Here is a 14485-nt window from a genome sequence, read left to right as displayed (position 1 = left end):
TCTTCGTTTCTGTGCGAGGGCTTTCTCTAGTTGCGGCAAGCGGGGGCCACTCTTCATCGCGGTGCGTGGGCCTCTCACTATCGTGGCCTCTGTTGTTGCGGAGCACAGGCTCCAGACGCGCAGGCTCAGTAGTTGTGGCTCACGGGCCTAGTAGCTCCGCGGCATGTGGGATCTTCCCAGACCAGGGTTCGAACCCGTGTCCCCTGCATTAGCAGGCAGATTCTCAACCACTGCGCCACCAGGGAAGCCCCAGAAATATTTTTTGAAGTGTTGAGAATTCTAGGTTGAGAAATCTTTTAGCACTGTCAACTTTAATAATACAGTCAGTTATTTTACCAGGAAAAGCGAGTTTATTCGGGAATAGCCAGAGGAATTGCAATTCTGGGTGTGTGAACTAAGGTGGACGGTGGACCATAGGCAAATCAGAGAGCAAGGAAAGGAAACTTGCTTCTCTAAGGTAAAAGGGGGAATTGGGAGGGACTGTATTAACCCAAGGGTCCATTGGAGGAAGTTGGGAGTTCAAAGTATGGAGGCTTCTCATTGGTGGGCTTCTGTAGTCTCTGACTGGCTGGCCTGTGCTCAGGGGAGAGAAGTTTTCTTCTTCCTGGTTGGTGGTAAAGCGGGCAACACCTTTCTGTGATGGAGATGTTTGCTCTCTCTCTTCCTGTTTGGAGTAATTGGTGATGTGTAGCTAGGTATGAGAACCCCCCGTCCAGGCCTGTCCCAACTCTAACTCTAGCTGAGGTTTCTTTAATTCCACAGCACATTGATGTTATTATTCCACTGTCTTCTGCCTTCAGTTATTTCTGTTGTGAAGTAAGCTATCAGCTTAACAGTTCATATGTCTTTGAAGGTAATCAACCTTCTTTTTCTCCACCTGTCTTTAAAATCTCTTCTTTATCTCTGTTCTGTATCACCATGATATGTCTGTGTGCAGATTTTGTTTTTGTTTTTTGTTTTTTATCCTGCTTGAGAATCTTTGGGCTTCTTGGATTGTCTTTTGTCAATTCTGGAAGATTCTCAGCTATTACATTTTCATTGTCTCTGCCTTCTTCTCTCTCTCTTCTGTAACTCTGATAACATACGTTAAACCTGTTTCATATTTTCCAATCTTTGTCTCTCTGTTTTACATTCTGGTAATTTATACAGAATTTTGTCCAAATGGATTTGGAAAAGAACCAAATAGAGCATCTAGAAATGAAAATGAATTTTTAAAATCCAATAGGTGGGTTTAACAGAATATTAGACACAGCTAAGGAGAGACTTTTAAAACTAGAATATAGGTTAGAATGTTTGCTTCTGCTGAGTAACTTAGGGACAGTATCAGTTCAGGGCCATGTTAAACTAAATTCTCAGCTTAAAATATTTTTGACCAGTGTGATTTGTGCGGCAAAACTTTGTAAAACTCACTGACTTGTGGTTATAAATTATCAGGGGCAAATTTTCCCCATCTCCATTCAGTGCCGAGGTTCAAAACAGGCAATCTTCCTTAACCCCCTTGGTGGGGTTGGAGTAGGAGTGCTTTATTTCAAGTTAACTGTTACACTGAGGGGTGGCTTTTGGGGATGTCAGCTTTATGGGCTAGGGTCTCCTATTTGACCCTTCTTCTTGAGCAAGCTCTGGACTTCCTTCTCTGTCCCCCTTGTGGATTGAAAAGTGAAGCTCTGGGTTTCTGCCTTCACTTGGATGTTAAAAGTTTTGCGTAAGTTTATTAGTCAATTTCAGTAGGCAAGCACTTAGTCTTTCATGCTGCCAGAAACGAACAGGTGCTTAACTCAGACTTTCTTATATTCTTGACAGCATTGTGCCCTTAACGTTGTTGCTGAAGACCCATACCTGAGAGCCCTGGGTGTGCTGAGATGGGAGCATGTGGGCTTTGGGCAGCAGCCCTTCACCTTCCTCCCAGTGTCATGAATGCCTTTTTGAGAATAAAGATAGAAATTACGTTGGCATGATCTAAGGTTACCAGCCTATAGGTGGATAGTAAGTTTTTCATTTAGAAAGTAGTTATGAATCCCAACTTCGTGTGAATTTCTTCTCCTGTTTCTTTTTTTTTAAGATTTTTAGGTTTTTTTTTTTAATTTATTTTTATTTTTGACTGCGTTGGGTCTTCGTTGCTGTGCACGGGCTTTCTCTCTAGTTGCGGCAAGCGGGGGCTACTCTTCGTTGCGGTGTGTGGGCTTCTCATTGCGGTGGCTTCTCTTGTTGTGGCGCATGGGCTCTAGGCACGCGGGCTTCAGTAGCTGTGGCACGGAGGCTCAGTAGTTGTGGCTCGCGGGCTCTAGAGCGCAGGCTCAATAGTTGTGGCACACGGGCTTAGTTGCTCTGCGGCATATGGGATCTTCCCGGACCAGGGCTCGGACCCGTGTCCCCTGCATTGGCAGGCGGATTCTTAACCACTGCGCCACCAGGGTTTATATGTTTATATGTTGGTTATATTTGACACTTAAGTGATTCTTTGATAATGTTAGAATATATTTGTATTGACCAGGACTTGAGTTGTTCCTTTGAGAAGGGCACTTAATAATCCTTTGCTTCACTTTTCCCAGAAGATTCCTCTCTCTGTGGGAGAAGTGGCATTCAGTTTCATCAGGGGTGCCACTGCTGGTACACAGCTAACACTGACCGCTTCTAATGCAGCAGGCATTGCACTTTCTGCCATATAACATTACAGCAACCCATGAGATCAAGAGTATTGTAATTCCATTTTAATCATGGGAAAATGGAGGCTTAAAAAGGCAGACAACTTGTCCAAGGGTACCCAGCTGGGAACTGGAAACTAGGACTCAAATCCAAAGAGTTTAGCTCTTGATTCCTTGCTCTTCCACTTACCCTGTCTTGCCTCCCTGAGGAACATGGCACACATTTTACAAATGTGTAGGTGTGATAGGTGTATAAAAATCTTAGTTTTGTCACAGAAGTCTCTGTGGCCTTAGTAGAGAATCTTAGCTTATCTTCCTGTCACATCTGATGCTGTTAACAGGCTTGTCCCTGGAACGTGTGTGTAAAGTGAAAGGTGGTAACCCTCGGTCATCCCATGGAGTTAGGAGCTGCACACTGCGCTGGTCGCCGGCCACACAGCTACACACCAAGAGGCTTCTACACAGAAAGAGCTGAGGCTCTAGTGCCTGAGACGGATGCCAACAGTGTGATGTGGATGGTGGGGCAAGGCCAGAGGGGCACGAGCGCCACTCACCAGGAAGATGTAAGGAGGCTCAGAGAACGTGTGTGAGAGAACGGGGTGGCAAGTGTACTGGAGAAGGTGCACGTGCACAGCATGTGAGTCTAGGGCCCGAGCAGCAGCGTGCCCCTGGGAGAGGTGGGCAGGAGCCGAGTCCTGCAGAACCCTACCCACCAGGAGAGCTTCTCCAACTTGCCTGGGCTCCCCGCTCCCATGTTTCCCATTCAGCAGGTCTGCACAGGGGCCCTGAGAACATCTCAGACAAGTTCCCGGTGTTGCTGCTGCTGCCAGGCTGGGACCCACACCTTGAGAAGCACTGCCTGGAGGGACCACCCATGGGTGAAGGACAGGGCCGTGCCGAGCCAAGCCAGCCCGCCTCCTGCTCCCAGTTCCGCATCCAAGATGCAGACCAAATGACGTGCTGCTCCTTCTTCAGCTGAGGTGGGTAGAAACTTCCAAAAATAACTTCACCCCAAGAAAGTAAGGATGCCCTTAAATGGAAGGACCTAAAAAGTGTTGTCACTTACCCAAAAGTCACTTAGGCATCCTCACAGGGGTCCTCGTTTGTTCCACAAACACCTGAGCACCTACTGTGTGCTGTTACTCCGCAAGGTACGTGGAGGGGCAGCAGGTGATGAGGCCCCGCAGGCCTCGCCTTCTGTCCACTAGCGACTTAAACATACGTAAGGTTAGAAGTTCTGTTCTTCAGTCGCACTGGCCGCATTTCAGGGCTCAGTCCCTCTGTGTAGCTAACAGCACTATACTGGGTGATGCAGTACAGAATACCCCCCCAGCAGAGTGTTCTGCTGGGCGCTGCTGCTCGAGCGGGCTGAGTTGGGCCTGAAGGAGCAGAGTCAGGTCTGGCGAGCTGTCACGGGCAGACCTCATCCAGCCTGGGCACTGGTGACAGGGTGGCAGTGGGAGACAGGCCAGAGAAGAGCAGTGTCTCAGTTCTTTTCCTTCAGTGCCACAAGCTCTTGTGTGCCCCTCAACAAATCCCTTTTGTTTAGTGCTCCTGAGTGTGACCCATTGAAACAGAAGGAGAACCGCGCAGCAGAAAGACGTCGGCAGCCTCTCCCCAATGTCCCCAGCACCCGTGGACACTGAAGGTTCGTTAGTCCTGCAGTAAAGGAACCTTGACAGTCGTTTAAGGTAGGCTTCCTGAACTGACATGACCATGTAATTCAAGCTGCTAGTGATATCCTTCTGGATCTTTCTTTGTGGAAAGCAGCATAGAACATGCCTCTTGTACAGCTTTGTTTTGTTTTGCAATGTTTATTTGAAAAGCCCTTTGTCAGAATGTGGAGGTGAGAGCTGCTTGCTCCATCTCTGAAAGGCCCGTGGTGGCCCTGGCAGTCTCGTCCTCCCCACTGGCCCGGGCATCCCCATGCCTCCTGCCAACACAGAGCCGCGCACAGAGAACAGGCACACGAGGGGAGCAACATGTTCTTTTATTGATGCAAGTACATCCAGTCACACCAACAGCTGACATCCTTTATTATTATAAAGTACAGCTTTATACTCAGAGTTCATCTCGAAATACCAAAACATCATAGGGTATGTATCAAATTGGGAAAATAAAGTAGCAAATGTAGCACTGTGTCAGGTCGGTACTAGAACTGATGACCAAGTGAAGCGCACACTGATGTGAAAGCTCCTTAACACATGGACAGAAAAGGTTCTAACATTGTATTCCAAATATATATTCTCAAGTTTTAAACCTTTCTTTATCTCAAATACATAAACAAAGCAATATGTACTGTCAATATACAATATGTACTATCTAGAACGTCTGAAAAGTGCAAAAACACTGTGACAATACAGTGTAAATATCCTTGCTCCACCCTGGGCTGAGGGCGACGACAGCAGCGGATCGTGGAGCCACCTCCCCCTGAGGCCTCGCCTTCACATCTCCAGGCTCTCCTAGGAGTTTTGGGAATTAGCAACTAACTGTCCTTACCCAGGCCTGCCAGCTGGAGGCTCCGGTGGAAGCCAGCCATGTGGAGAGAAACAGGGTGAGTAGTTCCAAATCTGCTTGGATGGAATGACAGCCCCGCCATGCGGGAGACAGAGTCAGCATGGATTGCCCATTTCTGGCCTTGGAGGGAGCAGGGCTGTCACTGTCCCATGGCCGGGAAGTCAGAAAATGGAGAGTACTCCTCTCGAGTTCGGGTGTGGAAAATACCTCCAAATGTTGGGCAGCTTTATGTGAGTGGGCTCCAGCAGGTACTGGCCTGGCTAACCTTCCATGGTTCACATTCCATCAGGGGGGCCCACTCCCCCACCCAGAGGGAAGGAGGATACTGATTTGTAAGTTGCTTCTTTTGACTTTGTACTTGCGTTTCAAGATGGCTTTATACGTCCCCATCCTTAATTGTACTTTGTATTCGCTTCATTACAGCTAAGTGTGTCAAAGTTACAGCCTGGAAAACGGACAATTCCATGACTCCCTCCTTACGTTACTTTAGATTTTCTCTTTTCCTAAAATGTAGGTGAAGAACAATTTGCCAGACATCTTCCAACAGAAAATATGCTGCCAGGTGTCCCCCTGCCCTCCCCCCAACCCCCATAAATCCCTGATAAAGGAAAATGAAAATGTAAACTTTGGAAAGCCCATATTCAAGGTTCACTTCTGGAAGTACGCAAATGAGACCTCCGGGCCACCCGAGCCCTTCTTGCCAGAACCTCGTGGGCCTGCGCTTTGAGGGCAGAGCTTCCCCGGCGCCTCCAGCGGCACTGGCTGCAGGCGAGAACGGGCCCGCCAGTACCCTCTAAGGCACTCACCCCGACATCAGAGACACTGGCTGGAAAGGAGGCAGGGCTCACGTTGGTTTTGGTTGGGTTTTTTAAAATATGTTTTTGTAAGATGTTAATAATCAAAAGTAGAAAATAAAAATCTACATTTCATTAGAATAAGATGTTATCATGGATGCCATCTCCCATGATACTCTTTCCCCACCCCACCCCAAAGCAGGGCCCTGCCCTGTCATAAACAAAAAGCTTTAAGTGCCAAAGGTTGATGCATGAAATAATTATTTTTTTTTTTCATAAAAGTTGTTATGTACAAAATGGACCCCAACCAGCGAGGCCTCATCTCAACCCATATCGCTCAAGATTAAACCTCAGTACGTAGGTGTGCTTAATCCAGCGTCTGCATCCGTGCCTTCAGGCTCTGTTAAGGAGAGTGGTCCTAAAGGTGAGCAGGGAACGAGGAAGTGGTCAGGCGGCCGGCAGGCCCTTCCCCTGAGCAAGCAGAGGGCAGGCTTGTGCTACTAGGGGAAGGCCCGGCTGCCTAGAACCGCCCATTGAGGGAGGGGTCAGGGACGTTCAAACCCCAAGTCCTCAGCCTGCACCGGGGATGCCTTCCTCTCCCCGGTCTGCAGAGAGGCGCCCTCGGCCGCCTTTCCAAAGGGCAGACCCATCATGCCTCCCCCCACCCCGTCCTTTCCCTTCCTTGTAGGCTCTGGTGTGGGGCTGGTCTTGGGGGCTCACCGGACTGCTTCTGGAGTTCTCCTACCTGAGGGTCTTCCAGCTGTCCTTTTCCATGTGGTTCTCGGGACCTTCACTTTCGAAGGAGGCGATGAAGAGAGCTGAGAGACGAGAAGCCCCGCCGAAGCCATGTCCACACACGGTCAGTCTGCCTCCCACCCTGGTTATCCCTTCTCAAACTCTCCCTCCCAGGGCAGAGCGAGGCCCGGGCAAGAACTCCTAAACCAAGGGGGCAGCGACTTCGGGCCAGGGCTGGTCCACAGGCCTCTGCTGCGTGGGGTTCCTGGCAACCTGCCTGGGGACTCTGAGACGTTTCCTGGTTCTGCAGCGCTGGCCCGACCACGTACTGGCTCTCTCAAGTGGCCTCGGGAGCCTGATCTCTTCTTGTCCTTATCCTTCACCTGCCATCCGCCCATGGCCCACCCTCATGCACCCACCCCTGCAAGCTGAGCTTCCCCAGCGTAGCAGGGGAATAACAACCCTGGGAGGGCACCCTGCACGAGTCAGGGTGACTTCTACAGTGTGCAGAGGTGGACCTCACCTTCCTCGCTGTAGATGGGAGCCGTCAGCAGGTAACTCTGAATCTTCTTGTCCTTCTCGAAGGGACACTCTACCTGTGTCCATGTCATGAACTCATGGATCTGTCTGGAGATGTCCCAAAATTTCTGAAGGGGCAGAGACCAACTGGATGTTCATTTGTCACCTTAAGCTTGAAAACCCTGGTTAGCGCAGGGGACGTAGACTCTGGCTTCGGTCGGCTGATATTTCCCTGGTCCCAGAGAGATTGGACGGTAGCCCTACAAAGCTGACTTCATAGCCATGGAAGCACTCTGTACAACAGAGCCAGCCGGTGTCTCCAAGGCCATTCAGTCCTGCCCTCTGCCTGAGCCATCGGGCTGCAGCCAGGTCTGTGCTTCCGCTGTGCAGGAACCCCAAGAAGCGCCTCATCTGTAACTCCAGGCTGAGGCAGGCGTCCCAGCCACACCCAGCACAGCACCACCAACCAGAACACCCCATGATCTCACTCTGGGGCCCTGTGGCTCATAGCCCTGTCACCAGATCATCCACCCAGAACTGGGGCCACCCTCACACCTTGAGGTCACCGGGCACCCATGACCCACCCTGGAGCCTTCAGTCCTAAAAGGCCCTTCTGCCACAGGGCCACAGCCTGGCAGCTCTCATGGCACAGACGGATTCTGCCTGTCCTAGAGCAAGGCCAGGAAGTCTGCCCTACCCTGTGCTGGGACAGCCTGGCCCCCTCCCCTCAGACCACAAGGGGGCTGAGCTGACCTTGAAGTTAATGTGTCCATTGGGCAGGTGGTTGGTGTGGATTTTGTGCAGGAAGTAGATGTCCTTAACGAAGAGGTTGAACACAGGGATGACGATCTTCTCCCGGCTGCTGTTGGCCATCTGGGATCTCTGTGTGGCCCCCTGCAGGGCTGTGCGGTAGTTGCAGAAGTTGCTGGATGGGTCCATGTGGTGCTGTGGGCAGACGGGAGGATGTGGTGGGCACTGCTCCCCCTGCACCCCTCAGGGCTGCTCAGGAGGCCCCTTTGCAGGAAACAGCTCTGGGTGGCCCTGTACCGTCACCAGAAGAGGCCTCCTCTCCAGGAGTGAGCACAGGAAGGAAGCCCAGGGGCACGTGTCTGAGCACTGGGCTGGGGCTTTCTGGGTTCGGGTCCAGGCGTCACAGGGAAAGCTGTAGAGAAATCTTGAAGCTCACACACACCTCCTCCCTGCCCTGCGAAGTCTGGGTCTCACCTCCTTCCTTCAAAACCTTCCTTTGCCCTTGTGCTTTCGCGGACACCTCCCAAACCTGACCAGCTCCACAAGACACACACTTGCAAAAACTGGATTCTCTGATCAAATACATCTCAAGGCTGTAGACTTGCCGGTCAGCCCCTGGGCCCCCCAGACGGTCCGGGACCATGGAAGTCGAACGAGGAAAAGGCCAGTCGCTGCTTGGTCGGCATTGCCCAACCTGGGGCTGTCGGCCTGCTTTTGCCGACAAACTCCTTGCTGATCTTTCCCCCGAGCTTTGCTTTAGGCAATGCCGGTTCTGACTCAAGTCCCAAGGGCCGAGGAGAGCATGGGCTACCTGCCTTCTGGGGGCGCCGCGGCCAGGTCAGTGGACACACCCAACATCAGACGGCGCTTGGGGCAGCAGGCCCTCAGCAAGGGGCCAGAGCGTGATGGGACGCCCAGCCCTCCTCAGGCCGACTCGGGACAAGACAGGGTGCCTACCTCTAAGACGTCGAACTTGGCCGTCTTGACTTTGGACCAGGTTTTCTTCAGCCTCGCCACAGGACTGAGGTTCATGCCAGCTGCAGGGGGCGACAGCTAGGGTCAGGGCGGGGGGAGATGGGCCACACCGTGCTGGAGGGGGAGCCCCTGGGGCCCGCACACTCACAGATGATGGCCATCATGGAGTTGAAGTTCCCGATGTTGAAGCACTCTCGGGCCACGTCGATGAAGAACTCCAGCATGCGAGTCCGATGCTTCTTCTTCACCACCTGGAGGGCGGCCAGACTGCTCAGCGCGGGCCCCACCGGGGGTCATCCCCTCCGGCACCAGCCCCCGAAGGGCGGCCTGGACGGGAGCTGCCCTGGGCCCTCAGAGCTGTCAGGCCTGGGGTGGAGGGATTCTCACAGGCTGCAGAGGCAGGAAATGCAGCCGTGGCATTTTCGATGCTGGGCAGAGGGGCGGGAGGGCAGGCTGAGAGGACCAAGGGAGACCCAGATGAGCTGGCAGGCCATGCTGGGCACAGGATGCCTCCCCAGATGGGTCTCTGTTGTAATTTAAGGCATCACTGTTGGGGGTTGGCGCTTCCAAGGCCCTGGCAATAAAAGCTTCCTGTCTCCACTTGCAAAGTTCCGTCCCCTGCGGGGTACAGGGGTCAGAGCCCCAGGGGGCACGGTGGGGTCAGGAGGAGACGGGGCCGGCCCTGCTGCTGTGTGCGCCGCGCGGCACTTACCCGGCACACCTCAGTGGCCACCAGCATGCTGAGGCAGTTGAACCAGTTGTCGTAGGCCTCCAGGCTGTAGGTCTTAATCAGGTCCCCTCGGCACTGTGGGGACACAGCAGGTCACAGGGAGCCCGAGGACCCTGCCCGTGGCTGCCGCCCCAGCCCCACCCTCAGAACCAAGGAGCTGTGGCCAGAGGAGGAGGGGGGCGGCTGCTGGACTGGCCCCCCGGGCCCGCCCGGGTCTCCCAGGATGCCCCCACCCGGCCCTCCAGGGCTCCCCGGCAGCACGCGGCACCCTGCGTGGCCGTCCACCGAGCCCTGGGGCAGGCGCTGGGAGGCCAGACCCACGTGCATCAGGTTGCGAGGCCCGACACTTCGGAGGCACGCAGGTGTCTGGGCGAGGCCCCGCACCCTCCCCGGCCACCCCGGAGCACGCCGCAGCCCCTCACCCTGTGCTTGTCCCGAGAGTCCATGTGGCTGATGATCTGCATCAGGTCCTCAGGGTGGATGCTGCTGACCCTCTCCTGGGTGGAACGGGGAGACAGCCCAGGAGGAGTGACAAGCCTGCCAACCTCAGGCAGGCCGCACACGCAGCGTGGAGGGCGTGTCGAGAGCAGCAGTCACGACCTCCCTGCAGGCGTGCCCCTCAGCCACGGCCCCTCCTCGATCAGAGCACCCAGACAGTGGGCAGGCCCCCCCAGCTGTACCCCAGGGTGTGGGAGGCGAGAGCCTCAGCAGCGGCTGCTATGTGCAGGGCACGTGCCCAGCCCGGGCACAGGCAGGATGAGGGGACAGGGTGGGGAGAGCTGTCCCCCTTGAAACCCTTCACCTCTTCCCGAGCTCTTCCCGCTCCTCCATCCTGAGGCCACTGCAGTCCCCATCGCCCCAGCCCCTCCCGTTAACATGGGGCTGCCGTGATCCTGGGGACCCAGGTACCAAGAAACCCTCTGCTCAGGTGGACACACAGCCGCCAGAGGCAGTGCTTGGGGCTGCCGTGATCCTGGGGACCCAGGTACCAAGAAACCCTCTGCTCAGGTGGACACACAGCCGCCAGAGGCAGTGCTTGGGGCTGCCGTGATCCTGGGGACCCAGGTACCAAGAAACCCTCTGCTCAGGTGGACACACAGCCGCCAGAGGCAGTGCTTGGGGCTGCCAAGCGGGCTTCCCCTGACAGCCCGGTCCGGCCGGCAGGGGAAGGCCCTGTGGTGCCATGTTGGGAAGGTGCCGGCATGAGCGTCAGTGAACACGCCCCAGCCCCGTCCTGGGAAGGGTGCACTGCAGCACTGACCAGCTCGATGTGAGTCAGCTGCTGGGCCAACACCAGGGGGTCACAGCACACGCCCAGGATGTCCTTCTGCGCGGCTGGCGGCTTGGCCTTGAGGATGGGCCCTTTGTCCATGGCCGGTGAGCGGAGCTTCTCACGCAGCTCCTGAAGCTGGCTCCGGGCAGCCAGGGACAGCAGCAGGCTCTGCGTCATTTGGGCGATGGCCTTCTTCACCGTGCCATTCTCCTGGGAGGGGCGGGGGCGGAGAAGGTGCTGGCCTGGGCTGGCAGCAAGACCCACACCACGCCGGAGGAACCCATCTCATCTCCAGGGATGTGTCTAACTTTGAGCCCACGTCCCCTACCCAGACCTGCCATGAGCACTTGGGCCTCTGACAGCAGAGTGGGGCACAGCGTGGGCTCTGCCGAGGGCTGCAGGGGAGGGTGACTCCACAGCCGTCCTGAGGAGAAGGGAGCTGAAGGCCAGGGCTAGGCTTCTGGGTCTGAAAAGCATGGCTTTCCGGGTGACGGCCGGCTGAGCTACTTCCCGTGGCCTTTCCACCGTAGGAGGGGCCCACGGTAGGGACAAGGGACTCGGAAGGGCTTCCTCCAGGACTAGGAGCCTTCCTTCCCTGGGTGGGGGCAGCCCTGGCCCTGCCCCGCTCTCCCTGGGCTTTAAGCCCTCAGGAAGGCGGAAGGTGCTGAGCACACGGAGCCCAGGCTCCCGCGATGGGGGCTGGCAGCAGGACCAACCTCTCTGGAGGGCCCGTCTCAATGCTGCAGACCAAGTGGGAGCTGGGAGCCGGGAAAGGCGGACAAGGCCTCTCGCTAGGCCCCCACTCCACCCACCCAACGAGCGGGAGCAGGTGGGGCCTGGGATCACCCCGCTCGGGCCACAGGGTCTCCCGCGTGCGCAGGATGCCGAGGGCGAGTCTGGCCTGTTGCTGGCCAGCTGAGCGGCCCTCACGGGGTTGAGGGGCAAATGGAGCCACCCAGCAGTCCTCTTGGGAGAGTGACAGCAAAGGGGACCACATACAGAGCTGTCCCTGAAGACCCACCCCCCCTCAGACAAGGAACTCTGCCAGGGTCCGAGGAGGACCTCACCTCATCACACTGGGTGACCCGGTGGGTGATGGCTTTCAGTTCGGCCATGGCCTTCTCGTCCTGGAAGTCGTAGGGGAAGGCCTCTGTCCACTCCTTCAGTAGCTGCACGATCTTGGCTGAGAAGGACTTCAGCCTGGCCTGGTGGGGGCGGGGGATAAAGCAAGGTCTGACCCTCCAGAGTGGGCGACAAGATGACAAGCGGTACAAGCACCCCCAGTTCTGCCACACCCTCCGACCCATTCCCGCACAGGACCTGTGTCCTCTGCCCCGACGCTGGGGTGCGGGCTGCTGGGTAGGGGCGTCCTCTGCCCTGTCCACCTGCGGTTTTGTCATTCCTGCTTTGCTTCACATTCCCCTTAAGCCAGCTCTCTTTCACTTAAATTCATTTTCAAAGAACCTGTCCTATCGCTGCCATGACACAGAAAATTAGTTTCATTTGCTGGAATTAGAAGTTACCCATAAAAAAGGACACGATGAAAACCAAGCAAAATCATTAACGTTAAGCAAGAGACCCTAGCCACCTTCTCTCAGTAAAAAGCAGGTTGGCCAGTGCTGGGAAGGGCCGCAGACACACCAGGGATCCTCTCCCCAGTTCCCACTGGCCCAGGTCCACACGCACACACAGCCCAAGGAGGGGGTGTGGGATGCCCGGCCGTGCTCTCCCGGCCAGTCCTCTACGCCCAGCCCCGCGCTGGCTCACGTACGCTAAACCATTCCTATGCCCGCCTTGGCTCCTGCCTGGCCCTGACCAGATCCCCGTGCCCGCCTGGCCGCCCGTTCCGGCCCTGACTGCCCTCAGGGCCCAGCTCCTTCATGACCCAACTCCCCACACCTACACCTACCTGCCCCCCTCCACCCACCTCTGCTCCGCTGCCTCCACCCAGCTGACACTCCCCCGGGTGCCCGCTGCACCCCGCACTCAGCAGGAACTACAGCCCTGCATTCCCTCCTCAGAGGCCCCGCCCTGCCTGTCATCACAGACGAAGGCGGGCGGGCTCACCCCAGGCTCCTCTCAGGCTTCTACTGTCCCCCTGCTGACCCTCAGCCTAGAATTTCATCTCCCACTCACCCTGTTCTGGCATTTCCCCACCCACGCCTTCAGGAGCCTTTCCTGATCCCCGGGCTGCAATGGGTGCCTGTCTCTGTCCCTGCCCAGCACACCCGGGGACGGGCCCCTCTGGAGAGGAGACTGAAGAGGGCACAGATGTCACAGGCCTTTGCTGCAAACCTCCAGAGGCAGGAGGCCCGGCCTGGTGAGGGGAAGGTCATCAGGAACAGGCCCTGCCAGCGCCTTGACAGTACGCCCACCACCCCTGCTTCCGCACCAGACCCCGGGCCTGCCCCAGGGCCCCAGGGATGAGCTGTGGTTTCTTACCCATCTTGACTGCCCAACGCCTGACTCAATCAGAAGACATGACAGTGAAAAACAGCCCTATTTGAGTCTCTGAAAACTCTAGCCTGAGGGTGCCGCCCGCCACCCCCCTTGGAGGGAGCAGCGACCCAGGCTGCTTCTCCACCAGCTGGAGCCGGACCCTCCCTTCCGGGGTGTCTGGCCCTGAGCAGGAGAGCCGGCAGGGCTGTCTGCTGTGGCCCTTCCCCGGGAAGGGGTGTGAGCACCTGCCAGCGGCAGTTCCATCCAGCGCCCTGGGAGGTGGGCGCCCCTGCAGACCCCCGGGAGGCCTGCTCCCGGGACGTCAGGAGGCCGGGCAAGCCGACCTGCCCCCAGCAGTGAGGGGCCCAGGCCGGGCTGAGCCAGGCCCCGTCCTGAGCAGGATTCTCTCCCAAGCGTGAGCAAGCGGGGAAGCCAGGGGCACGGAGACGGCGGCAGCCCGGGGGACTTGCCTTTACCTTATCAGATCCGGCCTCCAGCTGCTGCCTCTGCTCCAGGCAGATCTGCCCCACGCGGGCCAGCAGGTCATGAGGGGGGACGAAGACCCGGGAGCTCAAGAGAAACGTGAAGATGTACGTCCTCTGAAGGAAAGAGACAGAGGGCGAAGAGTGAGTCGGCCCGGCATGGCCCCCAGGTATAGCCGCGGCCTCCTCCTGCACCTGGCTCCCGCCTCCCGGGCCCAGCATCACCTTCTGCGTGGTTTACCCCACCTCGAATGCCCTTCCTCCTCTCTCGCTGCTCCCAAACCCTGCCCACCGTGCAAGGCACAGACCAAACCCCACTTCGCAGCAGCTCTCAGAGGCGTCCCTGACAAGCTCCGCTCCAGTGGTCTTTCTCTGCTGGGATGCTCCCCTACCCCACGCCGGGAGCTAAACGCGGACCTGGATGTCAGCGGCATCTCCGGGCCTCCTTGGCCCCAGGATCCCACATCGGGAGCTGCTGCAAGCCGCTGTGCGGTCACTAGCCAGCTGTGGGCCCCGTCCCCACCTGCCACACCAGGGCCCCCCAGTCCCAAGGCCGCATGTCCTCATCACCGGGTCGCGGTGCAGGCTGAGGGGTGCGCCTGGTCCGGGCTGAAAGGCGGCAGGGAGCA

The 14485-nt window shown here is 56.6% G+C and overlaps 2 protein-coding genes across 9 annotated transcripts in view; one reads left to right on the top strand and one right to left on the bottom strand.

Moving 5' to 3' along the window:
* Positions 1 to 4322, top strand: part of CSGALNACT2 (chondroitin sulfate N-acetylgalactosaminyltransferase 2) — a 57536-nt gene extending 53214 nt beyond the window's left edge. Inside the window, exons 9-11 of one of the 5 annotated variants that reach the window (XR_005016821.1) lie at positions 2984 to 3205; positions 3413 to 3622; positions 4192 to 4322. The gene's annotated coding sequence lies outside the window, so the exon portion shown is untranslated. Of the gene's footprint in view, positions 1 to 2983; positions 3623 to 4191 lie in introns of all 5 variants that reach the window. The other 4 variants (XR_005016823.1, XR_005016824.1, XR_005016822.1 and 1 more) reach the window with 4 other exon arrangements.
* A 1720-nt stretch (positions 4323 to 6042) lies between these two features.
* Positions 6043 to 14485, bottom strand: part of RASGEF1A (RasGEF domain family member 1A) — a 114358-nt gene continuing 105915 nt past the window's right edge. For all 4 annotated transcript variants that reach the window (XM_036828720.1, XM_036828718.1, XM_036828717.1 and 1 more), the window contains exons 3-13: positions 13851 to 13973; positions 12003 to 12140; positions 10924 to 11145; positions 10085 to 10159; positions 9645 to 9737; positions 9081 to 9183; positions 8915 to 8994; positions 7961 to 8152; positions 7212 to 7335; positions 6699 to 6771; positions 6043 to 6371 (exon numbers count right to left, since the gene is read on the bottom strand). In XM_036828720.1, coding sequence (XP_036684615.1) covers positions 6347 to 6371; positions 6699 to 6771; positions 7212 to 7335; positions 7961 to 8152; positions 8915 to 8994; positions 9081 to 9183; positions 9645 to 9737; positions 10085 to 10159; positions 10924 to 11145; positions 12003 to 12140; positions 13851 to 13973 — 1248 coding nt within the window. In that variant the 3' untranslated portion in view covers positions 6043 to 6346. The remainder of the gene's footprint in view (positions 6372 to 6698; positions 6772 to 7211; positions 7336 to 7960; positions 8153 to 8914; positions 8995 to 9080; positions 9184 to 9644; positions 9738 to 10084; positions 10160 to 10923; positions 11146 to 12002; positions 12141 to 13850; positions 13974 to 14485) is intronic.

Source organism: Balaenoptera musculus, chromosome 16 (genome assembly GCF_009873245.2).
Source record: "Balaenoptera musculus isolate JJ_BM4_2016_0621 chromosome 16, mBalMus1.pri.v3, whole genome shotgun sequence".
In the NCBI taxonomy this organism is placed as follows: Eukaryota; Metazoa; Chordata; class Mammalia; order Artiodactyla; family Balaenopteridae; genus Balaenoptera; species Balaenoptera musculus.
The sequence above is the reverse complement of the archived record's forward strand: the minus strand, read 5'-3'. Positions and strand labels throughout refer to the sequence as shown.